Raw genomic sequence first — 12780 nt, 5'->3', positions numbered from 1 at the left:
TGGCACGCTTGCTTACGCAGTTGCGGCCTACGCAGTGTCATTTCAGGACGATCGCTACGAATGTCCGCTAAGGTTAAGGGTAACAAAGCAGCTAGTTACTCACGTGTACGTTTGTGTTGGTATTAAGGTACGCTACCACCCGAATTAGGTCGCTCAGAATGTCGCGTGAGGTTGAAAGAGGTGAGGCAATTACAAGCGCATTCCACTCCGCCTATCGTTTCCCACGCTGGAGTGTGGAGGACGGCGTCCCGGTGGCGCCGATCTGCGGAGCGCGCCCCGCCTCCGCGGCCTCAACTGGGTCAGCCGGCGCCGGCCGGGGGCCCTGGCGCGACCCGGGCGGCGCCGGCGCCGATCTGGCCTGTCCCGCGGCCTCGCCGCCGCTCCGTCACCGGACCGATGTCCGGCCTGCCGGTCGACCGGTCGACCTCTGCACTCGTGCCAGCTCGCTCGCTCGCGGTTTGCGGTCGGTCACGAGACCAAAGGTGTCGCGGCCTCCGCGCCGGTCCAGTTCTGGACAGGGCGCGGGGGCGGGGGCGGGGGCGGGGGCCGGGTCTTGCGCGACTCGGTGGCGGCCCCCGCGCGCCCCCGGCCGTGCGGGAGGGATGACGCCTGCAGCGGCGTGCGGCGGCGTCACGGGTGGACGCTCGCTCGGCTCGCCGACAATGCTGCGCGCGGCTGGCACCGACATTGTGAGCGGCGCAGGCGGCCCCAGCGGCGGCCGCAGGTCCGCATTCCCGTCGGGCGAAGCCGTCCGGCCGGCGCCGCGCTGCTCCTCTCGTGCCGGCAGCTCGGCAGGTGGCGAGCTGCCGGCCAGAGCGGGCCGAGCGCGCCGCGCCGCGTGTCAGGTGGTCCTGTCGTGGCGGGAGCACGGCTGGCACGTGGGGAGGGGATGGAAGATGCGAAGGGCGCCGGCTGTTCGTCTTGCCGAGGCTATCTTGTCGGGCGGCGTGTCAGCGGAGGACGCGCTGCCCCGCTCGCAGCGCCGGCCCTGTCACGTCGGGAGTGTATGCAGCAGCCAGGGAGGTGAATGAGAGAGGCGCCGGCTGCCTGACGCTTTGCTGCTCCGCTGATGACGAGCTCAGGTGGTGACGGGCTCAGACGATGGAGAGACCGCGGTGAGGTCAGAAGGGGAGTCACCGGCGGGATCATCAGCTCGCGAATCCCGGCGGCGCCGTGCACGCGCGGCTGCGCAGCTTTGTGTTTCACAAAGCGTCGTTCCGCTGCCGCTCTGCAGCTCTGTGTTCCATTGTCATTTTCTGGTCCGCCCACCGTTTTCCGACCACCATGCTCCGCTCGGCCGGTTTCTCTCCTGCGTTGGCTGCTACGTCGATCGCGCCGGCCGGTGCCTCTCCTCCGATGGCGGGTACGTCGATCGCTCCGGCCGGTCCCCCTTCTTCGGTGGCGGCCCCGTCGGTCGTGCCGGCCGGTCCCCCTTCTTCGGTGACGGCCCCGTCGGCCGAGTTGGCCGGTCCCTCTTCTCCGGTGGCGGCCCGTCGGGCCCTCCGGCTGGTGCTGGGTCGCGCCCTGCCCGCGCCTTATACGGCGCCGGCCGGCCGGGCGGTGCTGGCTGGCGCGCGTGCAACCGCGCCCCACCGCCGCCCCCGCCCGGCCATCTGCAGCCGCGCTGACCGATGGCAGGGCTGGCGTTGCGTCAGCGGCAAGGCCGCGTGCCAGGTCGCCCTCCGAGCGGCCTTCGACTGCGCGTCCCCCGCCACGGGCGGTGCAGGCTGCCGCACGGTCAGCTCTGTTTGCCCGCCACTGGCGGTCGTTTACGTCGTCCACGCCTTGTCTCTGACATTGCGCTATATGCTTTGAGACAATTCATGCTCTCTTACACCCGAACAGCTGTTTCTGTTTGTCAATGATATTGATTTTTAGGCTGTTAACACACCTCAGCAGTTTGGTAAGCACGCTTTGGGCGCAAAATGATCACAGCGGTCGGTCGGTCTTAAAACGCCAAAAATCTATTTATCAATCGATCCTTCGCCGCCGACGTAGCGGGGCGCCGCTCGCTTCTGGCGCCTGCTGGCTGGCCGGGGATCGTGCCCGCCACGTTCACGCCGAGAACGAGAGCGACAGAGCGCGCCTGCCGCCGACGAGCGGTGTGTTCAGGTGCGAAGTCCGGCCGAACGAGCTTCGAGAGCGGTCGCTGTGGCCCTCGCCTCTGCAAGCACACGGCGTCCGCAGGCCGAGCGCGCAACAAGACCGTCGCCGTCGACACGTCCCGAGCCCCAAATAAGCTAGCCTCTTCCAGCCGGTGTCGTCCGCACGACCCGCTGACTGTGGTTAGCCGGTCCCTGCCATTGTCGCCCCGTCCGCGACAGTACCGCTATGATCACCGTCCGTCGAGGCTGCTCTCCGCGCAGGTGGTGACATCTGACGTCGGCTGATCGGGGTGAGCCCGAGGGTGGCGGCGCGCGCGGACGTCGTGTCAGACGGCCGGCCGGCGCACGGCGGCCTACCGTGCTCGCCGGCTGCTGCGTGGGACGACGTTGCCGGACTGAGCGGCAGGTGCCGTGAGATGAAGGCAATCTCTGATTAGGAGTCGGATGATTGACCGACTGCTGCGAGCTGAGGGCATGACGCAGGCAATGATGAAGGCATTCCTAGGATTTCGTCGCGTCGCGTGCAGCGTTTGCGCCGGGTAGCGTGCTCAATCGCAGCTAAAGGTCGGATATTAGAGCCAGCGGCAGGCGGTGGCGTTTACCTCATCATGGCAGTGGGTCGTCGCAAGGCCATAAAGCGACGGTAACGATCGCCGTACGGGCGGACTGGCGGTGTTTTCATCCGAAACGGACGTTCCTGCACCGGTGGCGTCACAGACGGTCGGCCGGGAGGTACGGTGCGCTCCGAGCCGGGGTGGAGTGCGCCCACATCTGGCAGGCAATGGCCGGGGTCAAGGCCGGCTTGGTGAGCTTGACCGAGGCTCGCGGACTGGCCGGCGGTCCGCCCTGCGCTGCAGCGCGCCGGTCCCGTAACACTTGCGCAAGCCATTCTTCTGCCGTCGTCGCCTCGGCGCGCTCCTGCGTCCGGGAATGGCGCAAAATGACCGCTGCATGCGCCCCCGCCCCGGTCCCAAACAACGAGCTGAGCGATCGGCGACGGCGCCGTCTCGGCCGAGGCGGGTGGCGATGGTGCAGCAGCGGGCGGGGAGTGGAGGGCGCCGGGGGCCGTCGCCACGTCACGCCGCCGCGTCCCCGGCGGCGCCTGGCACGGACCGGTCCCGCCTCTGCGCCGCCGACCGCGCGGCCGTACGCGCCGCGCGCCGCGCGTAACGAGCTGGTCCGCGTCGTGCGGCTGACGCCTGCCGGCCGGCCGCCGGCGGTGATCTACCTGCCGGTCGCAGCGGCGCCGCGCGGCCAAGGCGCCGCCGGCCCCGAGCCGCGCGGACGGGGGAGAGGGGCGCACTGTGACACGGCGGGGGTGGACATGGAACGCGTTGGGTTGGTTGTTGACCGGGACTGCATGTATCTTAGGGTTCGTGCTCTTTGCTGTCTGGGGGCGATCTTTTTTATTTCGACACGCATATGTCTTGCGGACAATGCAGTGGCAGCACAGGAATACTGACGGGAAAGACTCTGACACAGACACAAGGCTGAAAGGAAAGATGATAAATGGAACATGGAAGAATGAACGCAACAATTTTGAGCCTAATTAAACATTGAAATGAAAGATACATGCTCGTGTCATGGGAAGAACATCTTGTTGGTGATCGGGATAATGGACGGGTGCGTCCGTCCGGCTACTTTATGGTATAGCGTGCATCGCTACACGGGCATGGCATGCTGCTGGGCGCGAAAATCGAGGCGGTTTTGTAGCCAGGCACCCTTGGCGACGTTCCGATAGCGACACTGACTTAATGTGAGCTGTGGTCAGCTGAAACATTTAGTGTTTTCCTCAGCATGACACGTGACATTGGTAGCATGCGGCGTTGGTATGTTTCCCTTGCAGATGTCCTTCGGGTACTTGAAATTTTACCGGAATGTTGAGAAGGATACCTCAATTTTGCGAAGCCACCGAGTCGTTTACACCAGTTCAGAACGCGTGTTTCGTACTTTCGTGTCCATCATTTGAGACGAGCGGTACCGTTGAAGCGATCAGTGATCTGCACCGTACGGCGGCCTGTGGTCGCAGGCGTCCGGGAGTCCGCGCTGACCCGGCCCCTCTCTCCGTCCGCAGCGGCCACCAACACGCCCTTCAACAAGGACGAGCTGAACGCCATCCTCAAGTTCGGCGCCGAGGAGCTCTTCAGCAAGGACGAGGAGGAGGAGGAGGAGCCCACGGTGAGGAGACGCCTCCGCGGTGCGGCGCAGGCGATAACGGGCTCCGGGCGAGGGCGGGACGCCGCTACGGCCCTGAAGCCCTGGACCCGAGAGCGGTAGGGAGTCCTCCCCCCCCCCCCCGCCCCTAACACACACTAGCCGACGGTCAGATGTCACCGCACCGGCTGTAACGACACAAATCATCTGCCCATTGATCGCTGCGTGTGCTGGTGAGCGTTGGCCACCGTTGGGTCGGCCTCTCTCCTTCGCTGGCGGCCGCAAGAGCAGTTGGGCACTCGCCCACTGCGCCGAATCGAGGCCGGGTCCTCTGAATGTCCGGCTCCGTGGGACCCCGCTGTCCCGGTGTGGTCCGCGCTGTGTCTGCTGTCTGTGGCTCTGCTGTCCCGGTGTGTCCGCGCTGTGTCTGCAGTCTGTGTCTCTGCTGTCCCGGTGCCGTCCCTGCTATGTTCGTCCCCGGGTCGCCGTCGACACTGTCTCGCAGGTCCGTGCTGTGTCTGCTGTCCGTGGCGCTGCCGTCTCGGTCCAGTCCCTTCCTGCAGGTCCGTGCTGTGTCTGCTCTGTGTGACTCCGCTGTGCCCCAAACGAGAGGTACGGGGCTCGGTTCCCCGCAGTGCCCGCCATGCCTGCCAGGATGAGGTGCGAATGACGCCACATAGCCTCAGCAGCCGAGTGCACAGTGACGGAGGACAGGTGTGGTTAGTGCTGCATCTGCTCAGTGCTGCAGTGCTGCATCTCCGACCCCGGTGGTCGGGTCTCTCGCCGCCGCCTGGCCGCTCCGCAGCTGGCTCCCTCCCTCCCCCCGTTGTGCCTTCGCTGACCCCGTATTACCGGCCAACGAGCTGTAAATTTGGCCGGGTCAGAGGTGGCCCTGCACAGCCGCCGCCGGGCCGCGTTGAGCAACGGGGCGCGGGTCAGCGGCGTCGCTGCGCCCCGCTCGGCCCGGCCCGGGTCGGGCCCACACCCCGGCCCGCGCCTCGCGCGGCTGGTACAGGTGGACAGGTGTGTCCGTGGAGATCCGTAGCGTTGTTGGCTCGTCTCGGCGGCCTGGCAGGGGCGTTGGACGAGCTGGGAACACGACACGTCGTGACTCGCTGTATGCATGTTAACGCCAAGCGTGCACCATCGCAGATGGTGGCATGGTGGGACAGCTCGTTTGTGAAGTGCACCTTGTTATATCTGGGTTTGGAGTGTCGGCTGTAGCCGGACGGTCCGTCCCCTACTGACGAACCGTTGTGTTGGTGCCGGTCCCCGGCGTCCCGCGCGGTGGGGAGGTCGGCGGCGGCGTCCGCGGCTGGGTCATGGCGCCAGCGCCAGCGCCCTTCCCGGACCCACTGCCGGACTCCCAGCGACCTTGTCTTCAGAAGTGGACCACACGGGCGCTTCTTTCTCGAGACCGATCATCGGGATAATCACACGGGCATTGTCTCGCTGCGTGGGAAGCAAGAATTTCGCGTGAAGACTGCTGTAAGGGGCATGCAATTATGGTCGGATTTATTGGCATGCGAGTCGGGTGGGTTTTCAAGTGGCCAGCGGGGTTGTCTGACGAAGCTGCGATTGATACCACGAATTCAAGGAGCTATTCATGGCCGTAAAAGTTAAGATCCTGATTCGCTCAGGAATTGGCGCCCGGCTTTGTAGCGGCAGTATTCTACAAGCGTCGGCTTTGTCTGGATCGTCGTAAAATGCGTTCCGATGATGACTTCGTTAAGCTGCGTTCTGCTACTGAGTCATGCAAAAATTGGGCCCGCTCTCCGGCTGGGGAAGGTCGCCCAGCCGCCACGCGGCCGCCGGCGCGCCCGGAGCGCCGGCGGCTCTCGGCGCCGGCGCTGCAGGTGGTGCGGCGCGATGAGGCGTGTGACGTGCGCGCGCGCGGCCCGGGCCGCTCCTCTCGGTCGGCGGGTCAGCTCGTCTGGGCAGCCGTCCTGCGGACGTGAACACGGTCGAGTTGCGCGGGCCGGCCTTGGCGGGCCGGCGGGGACGTGACCGGGGCGGTCACGAGCGGGGCGGCGCGCCGGCTGACTCCGGCCGACCGGCCGACCGCTGGCTATCGGCCGCTCTCCGGTCCCCACCGCCCGTCCCCGACCACCCGTCCTCCACTGCCGGCCCCCACCGCCCGTCCCCGACCGCCCCGCCCTCCACCGCCCGTCCCCGACCACCCGTCCTCCACTGCTGGCCCCCACCGCCCGTCCCCGACCACCCGTCCTCCACTGCCGTCCTCCACCGCCCGTCCCCGACCGCCCGTCCTGCACCGCCCGTCCCCGACCACCCGTCCTCCACTGCCGGCCCCCACCGCCCGTCCCCGACCACCCGTCCTCCACCGCCCGTCCCCGACCACCCGTCCTCCACTGCCGGCCCCCACCGCCCGTCCCCGACCACCCGCCCTCCAGTGCCGGCCCCCACCGCCCGTCCCCGACCACCCGTCCTCCACTGCCGGCCTCCACCGCCCGTCCCCGACCACCCGTCCTCCACTGCCGGCCCCCACCGCCCGTCCCCGACCGCCCGTCCTCCACCGCCCGTCCCCGACCACCCGTCCTCCACTGCCGGCCCCCACCGCCCGTCCTCCACCGCCCGTCCCCGACCACCCGTCCTCCACCGCCGGTCCTCCACCGCCCATCCTCCACCGCCCGTCCTCCACCGCCGGTCCTCCACCGCCCGCCCTCCAGCTCCCTTCCCCTCTGCCGGTGCCCGACCATCCAGCGCTCACTGATAACGTCAGAACACGTGGGCCTGTCAACCACCCGCCGATCGCGTACTAACGAGCCACCAGCAGCCTCCTGCTGCTGTCGCCGTCCCCGCGTCTGCGACCAGCTGTCTTCCGTCTCACGCCCATAATCTCCAACCACTTACCGGTCGTCTCCCTCCGAAAGTCTCCCACCTCACACCATTCGCCGGCCATCCTGCACGTCGTTTATCAATCACATTCTACACACGTCCTACATATCCTACATCCTTTATCAATCTGTCCGCCTCGCAACTGCGCCCCCCCCCCCCCCGACCGTGGCCAGATCAGCTCATCGGACCACATCGTTCTGGACGTGGTCGAACGCCCTCGGCAGTCCCGGCCGGCCGCTGTCGTCCAGCGCGCCCGTCTACCGCATCCAGCCCATCGTCGCCCGCCGATGTCGCCGCCGCCGCCGCTTCCGCGTCGGGCCCGGAGCCGGCCCCGGCCCCGGACACCGGTCAGGACCGGTGTCGCCTGTCGTCGGCCGAGGTGGAGCGGCCGATATGTGGCGCCGCCTCGGAGCGGCACTGATGGCAGCTGTGGACGGCCGACCGCCGACGGCGACAAACGCCTCGGAGCTGTCGCCAGCCGCCGGTGGGCCTCGAGTCGGGCGGCGACGACCGGGCTGCCTCGCCGGACCGGGCTGTCTCGCCGGACCGGGCTGCCTCGCCGGACCCGGCTGTCCCGCCGGACCGGGCTGCCTCGCCGGACCGGGCTGTCTCGCCGGACCGGGCTGTCTCGCCGGACCGGGGTGCCTCGCCGGACCGGGCTGTCTCGCCGGACCGGGCTGTCTCGCCGGACCGGGCTGCCTCGCCGGACCGGGCTGTCTCGCCAGACCGGGCTGTACCGGGCCGTGCCTGGCCGGATAGATCTGGCCCGACCCGGCCCGACCCAGGCCGACGGTGCATGGCAGAACAAGGTCCGTCAGGATGAATATGACCGGTGTGCCCGGTCTGGACGGGTCTGGAGCGGCGGGCCGGTCAGGCCAGCTGTGTTACGTCGCGGGCGGCGCGGCGCCGGCCGACCGGGCCAGACGCGGCGTCGCCCACGCGCTCGGTTTATGAGATGTATCCAACAGTTGACACAGAGCGAAACGTCACCAGGCCCGGTCCCACGGCCGGCGGTTCCGCGTGTGCGTATCTGGCGGGCACAGGTGAGCCGTGAGCCTGCCTCAGATCGTCCCCGGACTGAAGCGGTCTGTCGGCGTCAGCTCGGGTCGGCTGCGCCAGGCGCGGCAAAGCCTCACCTGACGAGCTGGCTGCCAGCCGCCGTCTGACTGGCCGCCACTTGGCCGATCCTGTCTGTCGGTGGAAAATGGGGTGGCGCGTTTGTTGTCTGCCGGCCATCACCGCCACCGTCCGGCACACTGGCCGCCGCCTCACTGGCTGTTCACCTGCTTATTCCATTGTGAGGCCTCGGGACTGATCGGACTCAACCGCTGATCCCTCTGCGTCTGTGACTGTGCCCCGGGTTTTCCGTACCGGCGCTGTGCCGCCGCGTGACCAGCCGGCGCCGCGTCAACACCGGTCCGCCTGTGCTACCTGTTGGACTGAACTGACCTGGCCGCTGTCCTCCGGCAGTGCGACATCGACCTGATCCTGCAGCGGGCCGAGACGCGCGAGGATGAGTCGGCCAGCGCGCCCGCCACCGACCTGCTCTCCGCCTTCAAGGTGGCCAGCTTCCAGGTGGACGAGGACGAGGTCAGCATGCCGCCGCCGGCTGCCGACGACGCCCCGTCCGCCGCCGCCGACGACACCACCAAGGACTGGGTAAGGCGACCGTGCTGCTGCTGGTGGTGATGGTGATTATGATGATGATAGTGGTTAGGATTAGGATTAGTTTGCATTAGCGTGATGATGACAATGATGGCAGTGTGTTGGTGGTGATGGCGGTGGTGGTGGGTGTTGTGGGTGAGGCTGATGGTGGGGACGCTCGCGAGATACAGGAAGGAAGAAGCGGCACGGGGCGAGAACTAGTGTGTAATACCAGGCAATCCTCTCAAACGCGATGAACTAGCTTAAGCGCGCGCGAGGGAGAGAGAGAGGGTATTGGGATGCCGGTGTTGCCGTCGTTACTATGTCTAGTCAGGCGATACCGTCGGATTATGAAGAAACGTACCGTGGGCTTACGGAGGGCGGAGTGACCGGCGCAGAGCACCAGCACGGCGCCTGCTTCCGACCGCTCTCGGGCGTGCCGTGAGCGCTCGAGCCAGTGACGCTGTCCGCGTGTCGTGCCGCCTCGCTGCCGTGGCGCGCCGCCGCGTCCCGTGCGGGCCGCTACAGCGCCGCTGTGCTCTGACGTGTCGCGCCCGTCCGCCCCGTCAGGATGACATCATCCCGTCGGACCTGCGCACCAAGGTGGAGGAGGAGGAGCGCCAGCGGGAGGTGGAGGACCTCTACTTGCCGCCCCGTTCGCGGAAGACGGTGCAGGTACGCCGTCACCGAATCGGCTCATCCCCCCGCCGCGACCGGGAGACACGGGACGCGGTGGATCGCAGCATCCGGTAACCAGACTGCACCCTGGTAATCCGCTGTTCTGAGCAGGGCACCCGCTGTCATGGGCTGGCAGAATGGGATTGTTTCGTGGCCGGTGGCTTACGAGCGTCGATAGTGGGATGTCGGAGCGGGCTGCCAGCCGCGCTCCGCAGCCGTGACCTTGCTTTGTAATCGGAATCCCAGAACATAATCGGTTTGCGATTGAAGGCTGCTGCTGGGCTGCCGGTGTTGGAGCGTGTGGCGTTCGAAAGCGGCCTCATCCCGGACGTGGCGGGGTGCCGAAGCGCCGGGCGGCCTTGTCTGGCCGGGGAGATTGTCTCTGCACAGGGGTGCCTCCCACGTCCCCCTGCTGTGCGACTGTCGATGGGACGTCTGACGCTCTCTGGACTGTCTGGCGCGGTGTCGCCTGCTGTTTATCTGACGCGCGCGCAAGAGCGGAGGCGGCTCACGACGGGGCCGATGTTGTTCCGCTGACTGCCCACGTGTCCGGTTTTACCTGCGTTGTCCCTGTCATCGCCACTGCCGCTCTGCGGCCATGCGATTGTCGCATCATCGCTCATCGCTCAAGTAATCAGCCAGCGATTGGCGAGCCTTGTCAGCGTGCTGACGTTTCCGTCGCCGGGGTCGCGCTGTCCTGGTCATCCCTGTTGTGTGGGTTCGTCTGTCTTTTCCGCCTTCGGCCGCTCCCCGCCGACCGTGTGCCAGAGCGGGATAAGTGGCCCGCTGGTGACGCACGTTGGGCTCATTAGCAGAACAGCTGACTGCGTCGCTGTCTGCACGTGTAACGTGTAATGGCACGTGTAGCTGCGTGCCGTCTGCACGTGCACGCTGCTGTAAACAACGCGAACATAGAGCGGCCACGACCGGCCGACAATCAACGAGCACGCACGCTCTGACCGGCGGCGTCGGCGCCTGTACGACCAGGAGGCGGCGGCGGAGGCGGCTGAGGACGAGCGCGAGCAGCGGCGGAAGCGGCGTCGCGACGGCTCCGACGACGCCGACTCGGACGCCGGCGAGCCGGCCAAGAAGAAGACGCGCAGGAACCAGCGCGAGCGCGTCAAGGGTTTCACCGACGGCGAGGTGGGTGCAGGGCCGCCGGCGACGGGTCGCCGCGCGGGCCCGTGCCGCGCCGCCGCCCGCCAACGGGTCGGCTGTGGGCGGCTGCTGCTCGGCCGGTGTTCGCGGCGTCGGCTGTGGACTGCCGTGCGCGGCATGAGACCCGGCCTCACCGCCGTGCGACAGGCGGTTGCTTGTCGGTCAGCGACTGCGCTGGACGATCGAGAGGTCTGGAGTTCGATTCCTGCCCCAGGAAACTTGGTAGTGGCGGTGGTTTTCGCTATGGTGCGATGTCATATGCAACGTCAGAAGTTCCGTGCGCCCTGATGCGCATGCGCGTGTCGTATCCCGATACGTGCCGTCGGCCGGGTGGATAGCCATTTGCCTGTTGTCAGATCCGTGTCTGCGTACCGCGTGCGCACCCGGTCCTGACGCAAAGCCCGCCGCCCGTGCGCGCAGGTACGTCGCTTCTTCAAGGCGTTCCGCCGGTTCGGCTGCCCGCTGGAGCGGCTGGAGGCCATCTCGACCGAGGCCGAGCTGCAGGAGAAGCCGCTGTCCGATCTGCGGCGGCTGGGCGAGACCATCATCAGCTACTGCCGCGACGCGCTGCTGGAGCAGCAGCAGGCCAAGGACAGCGGCGCCGCCGCCGCCGCCGCCGCCGCCGGCCCCGCGCAGAACGGCGACCAGGCCAAGGGTCAGTGGCCGGCCGACGCCGCCGAGCGGGCGCCACCGCCCGGGGAAGGGCGCGGAGTGACGCGCCGTGCCGGGCCCTTCCAAGACCTCAGCCTCCCTCCCTTCCCTGGTACTTAGACGGGCTGAGCGCCGGGCTCGCAGGCGGCGGCTGGCTCTCCGGCCGCAGTTTCGGGCCCCGCCGTAGGCGATCGAGCGTGTCTGACCAGGGGCGAACCTTCGCCACAGGCGCCTGCGTCGTGGCGCTGCGTGACGAGCCGCATGGCCCGCGGTACACAGGCCCCTGAGTGCCGCCTAGCTCTCAGACGCCGACCAGATGGCCGCGCTGTTCGGACTGACGGGGAGGCGGGGCGAGTGTGAACACAGCCGTGCTGAGTGGGCCCGATCACGGCGTCGTTCTAATAGGCGGCTGGTGTCAGCACTAGTGTCACGAGGGCTAGTTGCGTGGTTCGCATTTTCTTGCGGACTTTAGTAACATGACGTGCAGGAATGTCTAGCTGCGTTTTGTGTCGGCGGAGGCCGGGTGCCGTGCCGTTTGGCCGCCGGGCCCTGTCTCCAGCGTGGACTGCTGCGGTCACTGTCACGCCGCTCCAGACCCTCCCGTCTGGCGTAGTCCGGCGCCCGCCCGTCTGACGCGCCGCTCCGCGCTGGCAGCCGGCGGTCGCAAGAAGCGCGAGTGCGGCCCGTCGTTCCGGCTCTCGGGCGTGGCCATCAACGCCAAGACGACGCTGCAGACGCTGGAGGACCTGGAGCCGTTGCACCGCTGCATGCCGGCCGACGCCAAACAGCGCCGACACTGGCGCCTCGAGCCCGCCAACGGACGGTGAGCGGCGCGCGCCGGCCGACGGCAGTGGCGCGCTGACGGCTCAGCCGGTGCAGCGCGCGATGATGTGGACGCGGTGTGCTGAAGGAGGTCTTTGTCAGTTGAGCGCGTCCCACATAGTCTGTTTCGGTATGTTGGTTGTCCCAGTTCATGCATCGCACACCCACACCCACACACACACACACACATGAAGGGGGCTGAATCAGCCCACAACACATCCTTACCACCGCTGAAAAAGGCCTCTTTTTTCATGCAGCCAACTTGTAATAAGATATGTTAAGTGTTTGTATTATTTGTTGATCTGTTGATTTATTGCAAAGTTGTCATTTTGGATTATCTGTATCTTACACATCATGTGGGCGCAACACTGGCTTCGTATGTTTTGGGATTGGTAAATACACGGGTTCTTGTCCCATCCGTCCCGCCCCCGTGATCTGGACTAAGTGTCCATTTAAGCGTGCGAAGAAGACCACTTGTTTCGGAAGGACGGGGCCCTCCGCCGGCGGGAGTGGACACCACTGGAGACGAACGGAGAGGGAGGATGTCGGGATTCTTGTCCCTTTGATAGGAGGTTACAAGGGTCGATGAAATGCCCGAGGGCCCTTGGGGTATTGCAAGCCATTGGGGTATGAATCGGCGCGGGTCACAGGGTATATCATTATCTTGGTCTGCCATCGCCAGGAGCCGGCTCTCTCGCGCGCGCGGACGTGT

The 12780-nt window shown here is 66.9% G+C and overlaps 1 protein-coding gene across 1 annotated transcript in view; it reads left to right on the top strand.

Moving 5' to 3' along the window:
• LOC119094994 (chromodomain-helicase-DNA-binding protein 1) overlaps positions 1 to 12780 on the top strand; it is a gene marked incomplete at its 3' end in the record, with an annotated part of 83451 nt that overhangs the window by 60581 nt on the left and 10090 nt on the right. Inside the window, exons 15-20 of the mRNA XM_037217903.1 lie at positions 4180 to 4283; positions 8586 to 8774; positions 9330 to 9434; positions 10425 to 10580; positions 11016 to 11250; positions 11901 to 12069. Of these exons, the coding sequence (XP_037073798.1) occupies positions 4180 to 4283; positions 8586 to 8774; positions 9330 to 9434; positions 10425 to 10580; positions 11016 to 11250; positions 11901 to 12069 (958 nt within the window). The remainder of the gene's footprint in view (positions 1 to 4179; positions 4284 to 8585; positions 8775 to 9329; positions 9435 to 10424; positions 10581 to 11015; positions 11251 to 11900; positions 12070 to 12780) is intronic.

The sequence above is a fragment of the Pollicipes pollicipes genome, unplaced genomic scaffold, assembly GCF_011947565.3.
Source record: "Pollicipes pollicipes isolate AB1234 unplaced genomic scaffold, Ppol_2.1 Scaffold_4219;HRSCAF=4965_pilon_pilon_pilon, whole genome shotgun sequence".
Lineage (NCBI taxonomy): Eukaryota > Metazoa > Arthropoda > Thecostraca > Pollicipedomorpha > Pollicipedidae > Pollicipes > Pollicipes pollicipes.
This window is presented reverse-complemented; position numbering and strand designations above follow the sequence as displayed.